This window comes from Castor canadensis, chromosome 9, assembly GCF_047511655.1.
Source record: "Castor canadensis chromosome 9, mCasCan1.hap1v2, whole genome shotgun sequence".
Lineage (NCBI taxonomy): Eukaryota > Metazoa > Chordata > Mammalia > Rodentia > Castoridae > Castor > Castor canadensis.
The window spans coordinates 116,124,207-116,141,098 of record NC_133394.1 but is presented as its reverse complement, the minus strand read 5'-3'; the positions used below and the strand labels follow the sequence as shown (position 1 = coordinate 116,141,098).

Sequence of the window (16,892 nt, the reverse complement as noted above, 5' to 3'; positions counted from 1 at the left end):
TACAGGATGGTTAGGATCACCCTTCATTCTATAATAGCTAGTAAACCTTCAAGGAACCATACTATTTGTCCAAGGGGCTCAGGAGCACATGGAAGAGGTAAAAAAATGTGTCTACTTTCTTTTCTAGGTGTGAGACAGTCCACAATAAAGCTATAAACAAACCAGACTTGTCTTTGGTATGCCTCTTTTACCTCACCCCTAACCAGGGTTTCTGTGTCCTCATATCATCCTGACCACCCCAATTTCAGCATACTATCCAAACAACCATCTCTGCCAGAATGCACAAAAAATATTTTTCCTTTCCTATGATCAAAACTACACCTTCAATTGTAGCTGGCCTCAATTAGGGTTTTAAATAAGAGATGAGGGAGAAAGTCAGTAATACATAATGACAGAAGAACACACAACCTTCCCAGAGAGTTGTACACCATTAAAGGAAGACTTGTTACTGGAGCAAAGGGATCGCTAACTGATGAAATTTCAGGTACCACTTAGAGGTGACTCTAACCATGGTCATTTTTCCAAATCTACCACTCTACAACCTTCACAAGGCCATTCCTCCACTGTCTGATCTTTGGCTAAACATTCACTCATGCCAAAGTTTAGTTTCCTCATTTGAAAAGTGAGGGGTTTGGAAAGCAAGAATTTGAAGCATTTGTCATGATCCTTTATTATGCATATTCTATAAATCAATATGCATTCTTTCATTCTTTCTCAAAAGAACACTGATAATCACACCAGCTTTGCTAAATTCCAAGGTAACAGACATTTTTCTCAAGATTTGTTCTGAGAGTACATAGAGACATTAAAATACTATTAGGCTTTCTATTATAAGAATAGGGCATAAGAAAACTGTCTAGAAGTGTTTCCAAATAGCTCTCTTACGAGGTGGAACCAATCAAGACCCATAAGCTTTAAATTGCTGGACGAGGATGTATTAATAACTCACAGCCCTTGCAAATAGCAAGCAAAATGAGGAGCCATTTGTTCTAGCTTTGCATGAAATTCAACAGCCTATGAAGGGCTGAAGTAGTTTGCTTTTCATCACATGGAACAGTGTGGTGAGACAGGCCACACTATTTTGGAATATAAGTATCTATATCCAAGCAACAAGCATTCTGACAACTGAAAAACAGTGCTCAGCACAGGGAAAGACCCACTTTGGCTATCAGAATTGCTATTTTAGAAATGACGATTATTTTAAATTGATGTGTGAAGTACATTGGTGTTGTGTAAAAAAATCCCTGACACATTTCAACTAAAGTTGAAGCAGAAAGCTCTTTTATCACCCCAATGGTTATTTGTTGAAATATTTGATAATATGCAAATAATGCAGGGATAGTAAGGGTTTTATGATGTTTTCACTAGGAAGAATATTCCAAAATGATTACCAAAAAGTTTCCCATTTATCTTAAATTTATTAGAGAATTTATGGAACCAAAATTTTGTTATGCTACATCTACAAACATATACATATATATTTATCTATAAAAAAGATCTGAAAAGGATATAACTTAAAATTATTGAATAAGTTATAGCCACAAAATAAATTTATATGCCCACTTTTTAAGATTTATGAATCACATTTTTCTAAATTAATTTGAACTATTTTTGTACATTCAGAGAAGTTATAGAAATAATGCAAAAAGTTTCCATCTATCCTTCATCTAGATTTCCCCAAAGTCATCATCTTATACAACAACAACTCTTAGAACCAGAAAGTAAACATGAACACATTATCTTTGACTAAACTAAATACCCTATTCCATTTTGCCAGCATATCCATTCAAGATCTCACATTGCATTTAATTGTCAACCTTTACTTTTGATCAGTAGACTAAACTTTAACTGTGTTAGAAGAGCTTGGGGTTTAAAACTCTTTTTTCCCCAGGAAAAAAACAAGAGAAGACTTTGTGGCAAGCACATTCTTAAGATGGTGGCCAATGACCTCTGGCTCCTGGTTTCCATGTACTGTACAAGCCCCTCATCATGAGTGCGTGTTGACCTAGTGACTTGCTTCCAACCACAGGAGGTAATATACTGTCATGTCATCTTTGCTGACTCTCTCCCTCACTGGCTTTACAAAGTAAGTTGCCATATTGGGAAGGCCCGCACAGCAGGACCTGAGAATGGCCTTCAGTCCAGCAGCCCTTGAAAAGCTGAAATTCTGCCAATAATTCATGCACTTGGAAGTGAATACCTCCAGTTAAGCCTTCATCTAAGACCCCATTCTGGTCAACACTTTAACAAACCAAGATGTTCCCAGATTCCTCACTAGGACACTAGAGATGTATGTTGTTTTAAGCTGCTGAGAGTGTGGTAATGCATTGCCCAGCAGTAAGTAATTAATACACTTTTCTTTGACTTGCTCAAAGCATGTTACTGAGTTAGAAGTGCTATTCACGGATGAGACTCACACAATTGTGTTTTTAAAAATACATTCCTAGTCTGGTGCCTGTGCTCACATCTGTAATCCTACCTACTTGGAGGCTGAGATCCAGAGGATCGTGATTTGAGATCATCTTAAGCAAAAAGTTTCCAAGACCCCATCTCAAACAATAATTGGGTGTGGTGGCAGATACCTGTCATCCCAGCTACTGTGGAGAGCATAAAATAGGATGGCCTGGTGGTCCAGGCCAGCCTGAACAGAAAGCAAGACCCTATTCTCCAAAATAACCAGCAAAACAGGCTGGAGGCATGGCTTAAGTGAGAGAGTATCTGCCTGGCAAGCAGGAAGTCCTGACATCAAACCCCAGTACCTCAGAAAAAAAAATCTTTAATTTGTCTTTATTACATTGAACTATTTGGTTATCAATGCCCACAGAATCAGTCAGGCAGCTCCCAGAGCTGTGGCCCTTACTCAACCACAAAGAGGGTATTAATGCTAGAAGATAACCTGCTCCCCATTCCTCTTTTTCCACTGTGAAGAAAATGAACCCTAAAACAGAGATCTTCACACCAGACACTGACTCCACAACGTCTCACCTAGACAGTCCCTTCTCACATGTGAGCCACAGATAACACAGAAGCATGAATCCACAAATGACAGAGGAGCATGAATTCATCACCACTGTTGGAAAAGACAAAAAACAACAGCCAGCTTGTTCTCCCTGTGATGGCATGGGCTTCCTATGTCAGCACATTCTGGTGACTGAAAGGAACCTTAGAAGAGGCTAGGCTTAGATGGACTTTGAGAAGGGCAAGAAAGATACTCGGTCTCCATCTCTAGTAGACATGGACATGGAAAACTGCACAAGTGTATGCGAACATTTGTCATTGTCTCATTGTAAGAAAAGAAAAGAAGGAAATGTTGAGGTATTTATTGATCATTATTCATCTGAAACTCTAACAGTCAATAAATACTGCGTCTATCTTTTTCTTCATCTGTAATAGTCGTAGAAGTCAGGGAATAGATGACCCACTAAAGTTGGACCACTGCATAGTATTTAATGAAGGGGCCACTTACAAAGTCAGGATTTAGTAAAACCAAAAAGTGGTAGTACAGTAGACTGGGATGAGGAGCTTTTAGCAACCTGGATTTAAGAGAAAGGGAATGGAGTGGTTTCTGAAATGAGGGCAGAGCCCTGTAGGGAGGGGTGTCTGATTGGATCTCTTAGTTGGATGCAGCCAACCCAAACAACCTGGATGAAGAGACACAAAGAGATCACTAGCCAACCCACCTTTCCTCCTACACTTCGCTTTCTGGCTTATGGTTCCCACTGGCTGAGCTAAGAGGAGCTGAAAAGTAGCTACTGTTGAAACCAATGGCTATGGAAGAGTTGACAGAAAAGGATGGAATGTGGACACGGAGAAGGAAATGAGAAATAGCACACAGCTGCATGCCTAACACCCAGAGACAGCTCAACTACTTATTGAGGGATAAAACACAGAGGCCTGTGAGGAGATAGTGTAACTATAATTAGCTTAAAACCTGGTAGGAGTGTTTACAAACCAGAAATCAGCAAGTGCTACAAATGAAAGCTATTGTTGTTTGCTATTTGTGTTTGTTTCATGGAGACAGCTTAGCGAAACACCCCTTGGATGAAAATATAAATCATGTCAAGGAGAGCTGTTTTTATTTCCATTCAAAGGAATATTACTGTATGGATTTATTGAGTGAAAGTAAGAAATTATATTAATCCAACCATGACTCTTCTTTTGATATATATGACTTTCTTGGTAATACAATCTACCCAAGTCTCCCTTAGCCTCACCCTCAATTCATTAATTAATCACTAAATGCTTCCAATCTAACTTCCTATCTGTTCCTTTCTCTCTGCTATTCAATGTTCTAGCGTGTCCTTCTTCCTTTGTGTTATACCTACATCTTGTAAACTGATAACATTGCACAACAATTTAGTTATTTTCCTGTCTGGTCACTTGAAAGAAGTACTGTTTTTTTTCCTTTCCATCCCCAGCATCAAGCAACATGCCTGGCACACTGTAGGTGACAATAAGCATTTCCCAATAGAATTAATTAATTAAGAATTTCTTATTTCTCATTGAAGAAACTGATGTCAGAAGCTGAAAGGGAACTCCTAGGCTCTACATGTACTTAGCCAGACACTCCACTCCTCCCTCCTGTCTGGCCCCACCATCACATCCTTGAGAACAATGTCTGCTTGCAAGCATGACCCCATCATGACCTCTTTCCCTATTTCAATCAGTTACCAGGCTCTCCCTTTCCTCTTGAACTCCCATATCCTCATGGATCAAATGTAACCTTCTCAGTGAGGTCTTCTTAAACAACACTGCTTAAAATTATACTTTTTCTTTTGGCAGTGCTGGAGTTTGAACTCAGGGCCTACACCTTGAGCCACTCTACCAGCCCTGTTTTGTGATGGGTTTTTTTCAAGATAGAGTCTCGTGAACTATTTTGTCTGGGCTGGTTTTGAACAACAGTCCTCCTGATCTCTGCCTCCTGAGTAGCTAGAATTACAGGAGTGAGCTGCTGGTGCCTGGCAAAATTATACTTCTTGCCACCAAACCCCTCCCTACCTAAGCTGTCCTCTCTCTGCTTTGTTCATTCCATTGCACTTTCTGCTATTTGATACACCATTATTTATTTATTATCTAGCTACCTATCTTTTTCCTTTTTGCTTATTTCTCACCAATGTAATATAAACTCCATGAGGACACGTATTCTTGTGTATTTTGTTTGTAGCTATATTCCTAGTCTGCACTTCATAAATTTCAATTGAATAAACAAATGAATCATATGCAGAAGAGGCACAGCCTTGCTTGGACTAAAGCTGTCAGTAGCAAAATTGGGAAGAGAACCATCAATACCTACCACCCAATTTAGGGTGTTGTACAAGAACTCCCGCTGTCTGTGCCCAAGAGGACTCCTCTCTTTCAGGTCAACAAATTCTCAACAGTCTTTAAATCATTCCCTCATAAAATTGTTAATGGATCAAAAACCTACAGATGAACTATCTTGCTTATCTGATAACTGTAGGGTGTCACTTAAAACAGAGAAACTCAATTGGTAAACACAGCTTGAACTAAGAGAGGCAAGAATAGTATAAAAACCACATAACAACTTCTGAAAGAGAATATAAAATTCCATACCCTTCTAACCAACACAATGCTGATTCTCATTAGTATTTGGCACACTTGCAAGGACCCATGGGATAGCGGATTTAAAAAATCACAAAAGAAACTGACAATTGTTACATTGCTTTTGTAGCCATTTTGATTTTCGCACCTCGTAAAATGACGCCATAAATACGGAACCTCACATGAATTGAATCGCAAGTATTATTTCTAAACTTGTCATAGTCACACAATACTGTGAATTATTGACAAGAAAAGTGAACAAGTTTTTCCAGAAAGGCTTGATCTGTCACTACATCATTCTCCAGTTTTACATGCTTGTAAAATGAAAGTAATCTGAGTTATCTGACTGTATGCTACCTACACATTCAGCCATTTGGGTTCCAACATGGAACCTCACCTGTCATTTAATATTTTAGGTATAATGCCAAAAAGCAAAGTAGCTCACCAGTGTTGCCTGGTTTTGAGCGTGGAATCATGCAATACAATTGGCCATCTGAACAGCCAGGTAGCAAGTACTGGTATGACTAAAAAAGACTACTGCTTTCAAGTTAGCAGGGAAGTAACCAGAAAATAACTTTCAGAATATTTAGTTGGCAATAGCAATAAAGCTTATCTATTTTCTTTGACTAGTGACCTATAAATTTTAATACTATAATTATGAAAAACATTAATTCTAATGTTTCCATATACGTACAAATGTGACACAAAATTTTTGAGACATAGTTAAAATCCTTAGTAAAATAAGTTAGCAATATGTAATTATTCTCCATTTAGAAAAAAATAATAAAATAAGCTTTGCTGACATAATTAATAAGTTCTCCAAAACATTGTTTTAAGCAAACTTTTCCAATTGGCCTTTGAGATGACTTCAGGGCTGCACTTGCATAGGAACTTGTCAAAGACTGTATTTCGAAATAACATATTTAACAAGATAGTAAATCTAAAATTACATGATAAGCAAAGATGTTACTTTTTACCAAAACATTATTAAAGAAAGTTCAACTCAAAATGGTATGACAATCTAAGATGTGCAATAATAGAAATTGCTAGTATAATTGGATGGTGGGGGAGAGGCTTTATAGTTCTTGTGTAGCAAATACTTTATTTTGTTTCAAGAATCATCAGGTAACATTTTGGTGCCCATCTTGAGCATTCACTTGGAGGCATTCAGGCTTGTTTAGTAATATGATAAGAACCAAACAGGAAAACCCTATCATTTGACCCTTTAAAATGACAGAAAAAAATTAAACCACTTTATTGAAATATGAATGACATATGAAAGCTCCATAGTTTTAATGTATATAACTTGAAGAGTTTGAAAATTAGTATGCACCTATGAAATCATCATCACCATCAAGCCATAAAAATATCAACACTTGCAAAATTTCTTCCTACCTCCTGCATTAGAATTAGTTTTTTGTTTTTTTTTTTAGTGGGGCTGTATGTGTGTTAAGAACACTTACCATAAGTCAAGAAAATTTTACTGTAACTTTACATAATGGGAACTGGAATACAGGCTCATTTTTGCCAGGGAATACTGATACATTTGTAAAGAAATATAGGACATTTGAAAGAAATGAACAAATTATGACTTCCAAAAGGGAATGGAAAATATTCCTTGTTTTTTTTAACATTATTTTTCTTCCTTTACTAGTGACTGAAACAAAATATAACTAAAGTTCTTATTTACTTATTTAAGATATTAGCAAAAGTTTAAAAAATGAACACAAGGCAAATAGAAGACAGTGACATAGCAGAATTCCTATCTTGATTTATTATCAAGATTTTAGAAACCAAACTCACAGAATTAAGTATGAGGAACAGGATGACAGGTGGACAGAATTTAACATCTGGAATCAGAAGTTCATTTTCTACCATGAACTATATAACTGAGCAAAGGCCAAGTCACTGAAGACACAAGGCATCTTAGTAGACAATTTAGTACTTCCCAGACTGACATACTTTAAATATTAGTTTCACATTTATTTATGTGAAGGCCCCAATGTGTGAAGCCCACTTAGTAAGGAAGAAGTGAACTCACCCTTCCTGAAAGCAGGTACGTAACCATGTGTGATTATAGATACAATCCATCAGGTGTCACCATGACCCACTCATAAAACTTCCCAAAGCAAACACAAAAATGGCCTTTAGAAATTAATTTTGTTCATGTTGTTTCATGAGTTTTTTGATCTCCCTGTTCATCAGTACCATGCACTACTGTGAATGGAACTACCCCTTAATCCAATGGGAAACCAATCTTCTATCACAAGATGCTGGATTCCTTATCCCACTTGCCAGTTTGAATACCTCCAGTGATAGCATGCACGCACACACACCATTTCCTGAGACAAAAATTCTATATTTATGCAACTTTGTTATCCATAAACTTCTTCTTTAGGTTAAGTTGGAATTTACTTCTCAGTGACTTTCAGTTAGTGGTGCTACTGTTACCCTGTGAAAACAGAAGCAATATGGTTCCTCTTCCACACCAGGGCTCAGAAACATTTGAGGATGAGCATGGTACACCCTCAGGGCTGCACAGTCTCCCTTCCCTCAGTTACTCTTCACATGGACAGATCCTCAGTCACCATTCTGGCCATTATCCTCTAGACAGTTTACTACATTTTGTTTCTGCTCTTTATATAAAACTTAAGTCCAAGATTTTCAACTAGAGTTGAACCAATACCTTTTTTAACTGGCTTATATAGTTAATATTCTAACAAAAGCGCAAAGCCACCAAGCCAATCTTTAGGCACAACCTAGTGTTCCATCAACTATTAGGTCCAGGATTTTAACAGTGATAGAGAAGTGCGAGTTAATCTCAATAATCATCCTGCCAACTAAAGCTCACTTGGAAGGAAGCTAAGTCATCTCTAAGAGTTAGGAGTGTGGCTCAAGTAGTAGAGACCTAGCAAGTACAAGGTCCTGAGTTCAAACCACTGTACTGTAAAAAAAAAAAAGGAACCTAAATCATTTTTGGAAATACCCAAGACAATTTAAAATGAAAATTCTTTTAATATACACAAGAAGTATGATTTATACATAAATATTCAAGAACATACTAATTACACACAAAAAATATACAACTATAGTCAATATATTTTGAACTCTCCTTTACTATGCATTTAGAAGACCCTCCTCATTATTTACTTATTCCTTCATTGCAACAAATGCTCATTAAGTGCCCGCTATGTGTTGGGCACTTTTCTAAACACTGAATTTATAATTATGTACAAGTTCAACAAGTTCTCTGCTTCTATGAAGTTTTAATATAAGACAGAAAAAACACAGACAACAAAAAAGGGACATCACCATGCTGCAGAAACAACAGGAAATTTAATGAATGTGTACAGAAAAGTTTTTTTGTAGAGAAGACTCAGAAGCCTAGGGCTCAGTGATATGGGGAAAAGATCTGTCCAGGCAATGGATGTTCAGAATCATCTACAGCCTGTGTCAAGAAAGTTGAAAAGAGATTGGCATTTTAAGAAATAAAAAGGTCAGTGTAGGGGGAGCTGGGTTCATGACACTAGAGAAGCAAGAAGGAGTTCAAAAGCTATGGCAGGGAGTTTAGCTTGAAATCAAAGTTTGACAGAAAGTCCTGAGAGGCGAGAGGCAGGGCCCTTACACCATTCAATTTGTGTTCGTAATGATCACTTTGGCAGCTAAGTGGATAGTGGATTAGAAAGTGAAAAGAACTTGAATCTCTAAATGAGGTGATGAAATTTATACTCTCCTAGACACTCAGCCACTTTCTTTGAGTACAATATTAATAATAGGAGTGACTACTGATGGGGAACTTATGTGCTAGATAGTGTAGACCATGTATGAACACTATATAAGTCACTCCACTGAATACACAGACAAATACACACAAATGAACCATCAAAGTCTGATCACTGCCACTGGCAGAACTATGCTTGGATCAGGTTTCAAATGCCTCCAAACTTTCAAGTGCATTCTCTGCAGTTGCTTGATTAAATCCTTTAATCTCCACTGAATATATGTAATATACAATTATAGTAAAGAAAATCATGTTTTTAAGGATACTTATTTCAGGAAACTCATTTGATTTTCAACACAAACCTATAGGTAAACGGTGAGTAAACTTATGAGTAAATGATGGAAAATAGTTCCATAGTTCCTAGGTCTAAGATATAATCTTTAATCTCTAGTCACCTGAATGTTTTTACTTCATTGCCTTAGGGATTAAGAATTTCTGCTAAGGACCTAAGACACAATACTCATGAAGAAAAAAAAAAAAATCATAGCCAACAAGTCAAGTTCCTAAAGTTAAGTTCGTGAGTGTGGATCTTCTCTGCAAAGTAGAAGATAGGATTACGGTGATGAAAAATCAGTGGGGTCCTCTGAGAGTGCTCTAGAAGCCAAGTCAAGGTTGGACTTTCTAAGCCAAATTATCATCGTCACAGTTCTGATAAAATTCTAAGGTTATTATTTAAACAAGTTGGGAAAGGTGACAGTTACACATCAAACATGTGAGTACAATACCTGCTGCTTCTTCCAAATGTGGATGCTTTTTTAGTACTCTGTGTATCAAAGAATCATCTACAAACTTCTGTTATTCTGTTGGCTAAAGAATTATGAATCTGTTGCTAGCTACTTGCTGACATTTTTAAATCACTTTTTAATGACTGCATATGAAGTGTCCCCCAAAAGGCTCATGTATTGGGGTCTTAGTCTCTAACTGATGGCTCTAGGAGATGGGGCCTAGTTGGAGGAAGTAGGTCACTGTTGGTGGGTCCTTGAGGGTATTTTGTCCCTGGGGCTTCCTCTCTGGCTCTATTTCTTATCCACAATGAAGCAAAGAACCTCCTCCACCACACTCTCCCACCACCATGATTTTCTACCTGAGTGCACTGGGTCAAACACCCACGGACTGAACACTCTGCCATGAGCCAAAATAAATTTGTTCTCCTTTAAGTTGTTTTATGTCAGGTGTTTTGTCATAGGGATGAGAAAAGTAACTAATAAGGTAGCTAATACACTATCCCTTGTAATCCACATATTTCTTGAGCCATTGAAATAGCTTATCAGTTAAATTTCTATATTTTAGAATACATTCCACTGAATTCATGTGTTCTACTCTACTCCAATTAACCTATCTTACAGTACATTATAAATGCACTTGTTAAAAGCAACCATAGTTTAAACTATGATAAAGTCCATTGTTACAGCATATAATGTAGTTAATGAGTACCTGAGGTTTCAAAAGTATTGGGTTAAAAACTACGCCATGTATACATACCACTATAATCTTTTAAACTAAAATTTAAATATTATTAAGTATCTATCTTCTCTAGAAGGGACTACAAGAAATTTTCCATTATATGAATAGAAGAAGAAACTAACTACTGCAGTAGATAATGTAAGACAGTAAAACATAAGAAAAAATATGTTTGAGCTTATTTTCTGTAATGCATTTTACTTTTCTAAACTTATTTTGCCTTTATTAAGTTAGGTTGTAGGTCCCAAACATATACTGAAGGACAGCAGAAAGCACTAGTCTGAAAGTGTAATTATAAAACTAAATATAATAATAAAAATAGGGTAAGTTTCCAAAGAACATTTGAAAACTGAATATAAATTTGTTATTCACTATAATAAAAAGTAGAAAACACTTATATTTATTGAAGAATGAACCAGGTCAAAGGAAAAACAAATTTACCTAAAAGTGCCCTAAAAATTATGAGCAATTTAACTAGAACTTTACAACTGACAATTCAGGCAGAAACTGAATTAGAATAAGGAGGCTGATCAAAATGAATTCAAAGACTCCTAGAAATTGAATGTACTCTCTTTTATTGTCTTTTTATGTGTGTACATGAGCCCACAGAGAAATTAAGGCAAAGAGATATAATTTAAATTGTTTAAAATTCAGTGAAAATAGAACTAGAATCCAGCTCCAGAAGCCTTTAGTTTTCTACCTAATTTTCTTTTAATCCATATAATATTCTACATTTTTTGCAATCTTTCAACATTTAGCATATGCTAGAAGTACTTTTTTTCTCCCCAATTCATTAATACTACTTGTCCTTTTTAATTCATCATTTTATAATTATTGTTGACATATGCTGAGCTCTTTAGAAATGCCAGGCACTGTTCCAAGTTCTCTATGTCATTTAATCCTCCCATTAATTTTGGAAAGTAAGTATAACAACTATTTCCATTTTATAGGTGAGGAGGCTGTCACACGTGCTCCCTTAGCCTGTTTTCTCAACCACTGCTGTGTTCTGAATATGGTCCCCAAAGAGAAGTCTCCATGTCCTAACCTCTGGAACCTACTGAATGTGACCTTGTTTGGGAAAAGGATCTTTGTGGATCTTGAGGTGAAGACAGATCCTAGAATGTGGGGTGAGCCTAAATCCAATGAAAGGAATCCTTATGAGAGATGAAGAGGAGACAGACACAAAGGCATGGAAGATGGAAGCAGAGACTGAAGTGACATGGCTAGAAGTCAAAGGACTGGAACCACTGGAAGCTGCAAAAGGAAAAAAAGTTAATTCTCCCCCAATGCCTGGGAGAGAGCATTGCCCTGACATACTCTGGACTGAGAGGCTCTGAATCTGTGAGATAATATGTTTTTGTTGTTTAAGCCACCCAGCTTGCAGAAATTGTTACAACAACCTTAGGAAACCACCATACTATATTGCCACTGTCTAGGAACATTTTTGACTATCCAATATTTTTAAATTTATTTTTACTTTTTGTGGTGCTGGGGATCAAACTCAGGCCTTTACACGTACTAGGCAAACACCATACCATTAAGCCACGGTGCCAGCCCCACAATCCCAAATTTTAACTCAAAGAAAGACCTAACAAACCTTCTCTCCATTTGTACAATGAAATCACCCTCTTAACTGAACCCTTACTGTGACACATTTCCCTGAATGCTATATCAGTTAATAGTTCTTGTAGAAACTTGTAGAATTGTAGAAACAATCAGAATCTGCTTTTATTCCACCTTGAAGAATGGCAATGCAGGCTTTTTCATTTAAAATAACCAATGCCTTTGCCCAATTCCCAGCCTACTTTACACACTAATTGAATTAGTACAAATAATATGACCCTATTTTCATTTGAAAATGTAATTCATTCTAACATTAGTATTCTGAAAACTTCCTAACATCTGAATCCAGAAAATAATTAATGTTATATGTGAATATGCATTTACCACACTCTGAAAATTAAAAAAATATATACTTGATGATTCAAATATTCCATAACATATTTTTCATTTATTTATTCTTACTGAAAATTATTTCAAATTCTATTTGATATTGTGATGGATAGCCTCTGTTTATCCCTCTATACCTACTTTTTACTATCCTTGCCCTGCACTGGGTCCCAGTGTTGGAGGGAAGAACCATCCAGAATCTCACCCATACTTGATTTAGATGATAAGATATGGGACTTCTAAGCAGAAATATTTAAATGAGATGTTAGATCTCATGATTACACTCACATCAATTGTATGCCCTTCTTGCCCTTTGGTTGTGGTTGAGTTCAGTTGGTAGGAAGCACTGGCAGATAGAAGGCAGGACATGAATGGGGTCAGGGCATTTGTTCCCTCTTATCTGTTCAAGGATCGAAGGGCAGCCAATGGCTATGCTCCTCTACCTACGGTCTCACTTGGAGACACCATAATTCTCCAGGTGCTACTGGCTTTTTTTTTTTTTTTTTTTGTCCTTCAAGTCTCAGGCAATGGAATTGTACCCCCCCCTTATCACAAGACCTTGGTGCTTCCCATCATTTATGTGCTCTTTTTACCCCATCCACACCTCCATAAACTCTTCCAGTCACCCCTTGAGTGGGCTTTCAGTCTTTTGCTAGACCCTCACTGGAGCAGCAATTGAGTGTCCCCTAAGAGCATCAACCTAACATACTGAATAACTTCTTCTAATCAAATTACTCTAGGTTTCCTGAGCACTTTTATTTCAAATAATTACAATTGATTGTGATAGATGTAGATCCTTTTCTCCTGTAATAGCAGCAAAAATAAAAGATGGTCTTAGAATGATTCTGTTCCCCCTCAGGCACTTGTCCCTAAAATCTGATTGGGTTCTTATCACTGAATGATTTGGTTCCAAAATACCTGTTATCACCATCAGTGATGCATTCTGGGAAGGCAAGGCTGCAGCCAAATAGCATGATATGTTGATAGCAACCAAGGCGATGGAGATAGATGAAGAACTTGAGGAACTTCTCCAATTCCATGTTTTTCACAATTGAGAAGAGAGGCATTAGTGTGGTATGGTAGGGCAGCATCTGACATTGGCTGTGGGTGATATTCATGCAGGCACCTAGGAAGTGAGGACAATTATATTTAGAAGTGGACACCTCAGAAATAAATGGTTACAAACTCATTTTATATGACATGTTAGTATGCTTATATGATAAGACATATTCTATATTATAGTAGGCAAGAATTATTATAGATATATATAATTATACATATATTTGCATATACATAAGTATGCATATGTGGATATAATAATGAAATCAATCCATAGTATTTATAGAGAGAAGCCACTTGTTTTCTGGGAAAATGTATAGAAAAATACACACTCTCATACAGAGCTAGTGGGTAACAGCTGGGTAGTTAATATATATCAAGGAAAAAGTTTTAAGCATGCACTTTCTTTGACACTACAATATCATCTCTAGAAATTTATACTAATAAAATAATCATGCTTGTGAACATAGATTTATTTACAGGGTTCTTCATCTCTGCATAGTTCATTATTTCTAAAAGACAGAAATCTATCTAAACATTCAAAAGAGGATTATTTTAAAATACAAAGAATAGAATTCTTAACTGGTGTATGAACAATGTTTTAAAAGACCAATCACATAGAGTGATGCTCATAATATAAATAAATTAAAATAGAAGTCATGCAACAAGCCATATACTATGATCTTATTTCTCAATGCCCACAATTATACAGGGATTACAATCCTGCCTAGATTACAGTTCAGGACCATCTCAGAACCTCTGGCTTCACTTTCTTTCACAGTGACTCTTCTGAACACCACCACATCCATGTTCTTTCCAATGCTTTCATTCCAGATATTTGCCTGTTTGGTCCAATATAAGCCAAAATGTTGACATGGGTTCATATGAAGGCATTTGAGGAGAGTGTTATATATTTTTATTCTATATTACCTGATTGGTTTATATAAAGACTTATTATTTTTAATTTAATTAAAGTTTGTTGTTCAAGCAAGCTACTATTTAAAAGCAAAAGCTTCCAGCTGTAGAAATGGAACAATTGACTTTATTTTGAGGGAGAAAAGGGAAAGTTCAACAAGAATGGGAATGACTTTTCTAGTTGCTATATAATTTCCAGAGAAATGATGAGAACATTCTCTCCAAACCTAAGGTTAATTCTATTTTTAAAAAACATAATACTAATAAATAAGTCTGCATCTCTGATAATATGGCCAAACTCATCTGTAATCCAGGATAACTGCAGACTCTAACAGCAGGATTTTTATCCTACCTGCTTCCTATCACTTCAAAGTCTCTTTCTGGTCCTTGCATGGTCCTTCCTGGGCTTTCTTCTAAGCGTATTTCTAATCTCACTTTTCTTCCAATTCCTCTGAAAACTTTCCAGCCCTATAGGAAGCCCTTCCCCCAAATGACCAGACTGTAGCCATGAGATCAAAGAGCTCCATACTTCATTAAAAGATACAATTCCCCGTTGTTAGATAATTCATTTATCACCCCAATGTGCTGAGCTCAGTAGGGCAAGATCAAAACATGGTTTTTACTTTCAAAGGCAACCAACTGTAGTCGAGTTTCTCTAGACACCAGACCTTGGAATCATAGCAAAGAATTTAAAGGCACATCACTTTGCTGTACCTTACCAAATTCAACACACAAAATGAGTTTTGTGTTTTGTTAGAGAAGAAGAAAAGCTCAAACAGAAATATGGAAATAGGACATAAATACACAGATATATATAAAATATATAAATAATGATGTATTTATATATAAATAATAAATATATATTTGTGTATATATAAATTCAGTTCCCCATAAATCCTAAGGTGGGACATTCTGGATAGGGCTCATAAAGATGTCACTCAAGATATTTAGTGAGGGAATTTAAAACAAATTTCAGTATGAAAAGAAATTATAGACAGGGAGAACATAGAAAGTAGATTCGAAAAATGCCACAATTGTGTGTATTGTGCTACAAAGAAGTTTGCTTATAATATCTGACAGTAAACTTTTCTCCATCAAAAATATGAAATAAGCCAAGTGCAGTTGTTCACACTTGTAATCCAAGCTACTCAGGAGGCAGAGATCTAGAAGATCACCGTTCAGGGCATCCTAAGCAAAAGGTTACCAAGATCTCTCAATCACTAAACCAGGAATGGTGGCATAAGCTTGTCATCCCAACTATGCTGGAACCACAGGTAGGAGGATTGCTGAGTAGAGCCTGGGCAAAAACTTGAGAACCTATCCAAAAAATAACTAAAGCAAAAGGGCTGAGGGCATTCTTAAGTGGTAGAGCACCTGCCTAGCAAGCTCAAGATCCTAAGTTTAAACCCTATTACCATCAAAAAAAAAATTATATTTGAAATAATTTACAGAAAATTTAGATTCAAGGAGACATTTACTGACAACCAACCTTGTGCTGGGGCACAAAAACAGACACAGAAATTCTCTAGGTCATAATTACCTCACTTTCACAACCCAGTGAATGATACCATACTTATATTATGCTTGAAGAAATTCAGGGTTAAAGGTTAAGAAATCAGCCTAGAGTTTTATAGCTATTAAGAGCAAATTCTAGATTTGAAACCTCTGTCTTCTGAGTAACTTCCATCTGGAGGTGACTTAGAGCTGTTATGTTAAAGTCAGTTCCTAAGGAAGACAATTCCCAATGGCCCATGAAAAGAAGAGGCTGAAAAGGACATAGTATCACAAGGTCTGTGTCCATTTCCTGTCACTCATAACACAACACCCTGGGCCCAGTGAAGAAAAGAGGTTTGTTTCGACTCATGGTTCTGGAGGTCCAAGGCTGAGGGGTCATGGTAAGGGCATTTATGTGCATGGGTGGGGGCCCTCTGCAGAATCCTCAGGTGTGTAGGGCATTGCAGGGTGAAACAGAGCAATCTTGCTAGCTCCGATTTCTCTGACTCTTATAAGCAACTAATTGCATCCTGGGGCTCATCCTAAAGACCTTCTTGCATCTCAGTTACTTCACAAAGGCCCCAACTCCATATACCATTAAGATATGATTTTTTTTTTTGAGACAGGGTTTCACTAGGTAGCCCAGGCTGACATCAAACTTGCAATTCTTCTG

At 36.7% G+C, this 16,892-nt stretch overlaps 1 protein-coding gene across 2 annotated transcripts in view; it reads right to left on the bottom strand.

Annotated features, from left to right (window-relative positions):
* Positions 1-16,892, bottom strand: part of Corin (corin, serine peptidase) — a 251,062-nt gene that overhangs the window by 136,024 nt on the left and 98,146 nt on the right. For both annotated transcript variants that reach the window (XM_074042313.1, XM_020158428.2), the window contains one exon: positions 13,670-13,877. In XM_074042313.1, the coding sequence (XP_073898414.1) occupies positions 13,670-13,869 (200 nt within the window). In that variant the 5' untranslated portion in view covers positions 13,870-13,877. The remainder of the gene's footprint in view (positions 1-13,669; positions 13,878-16,892) is intronic.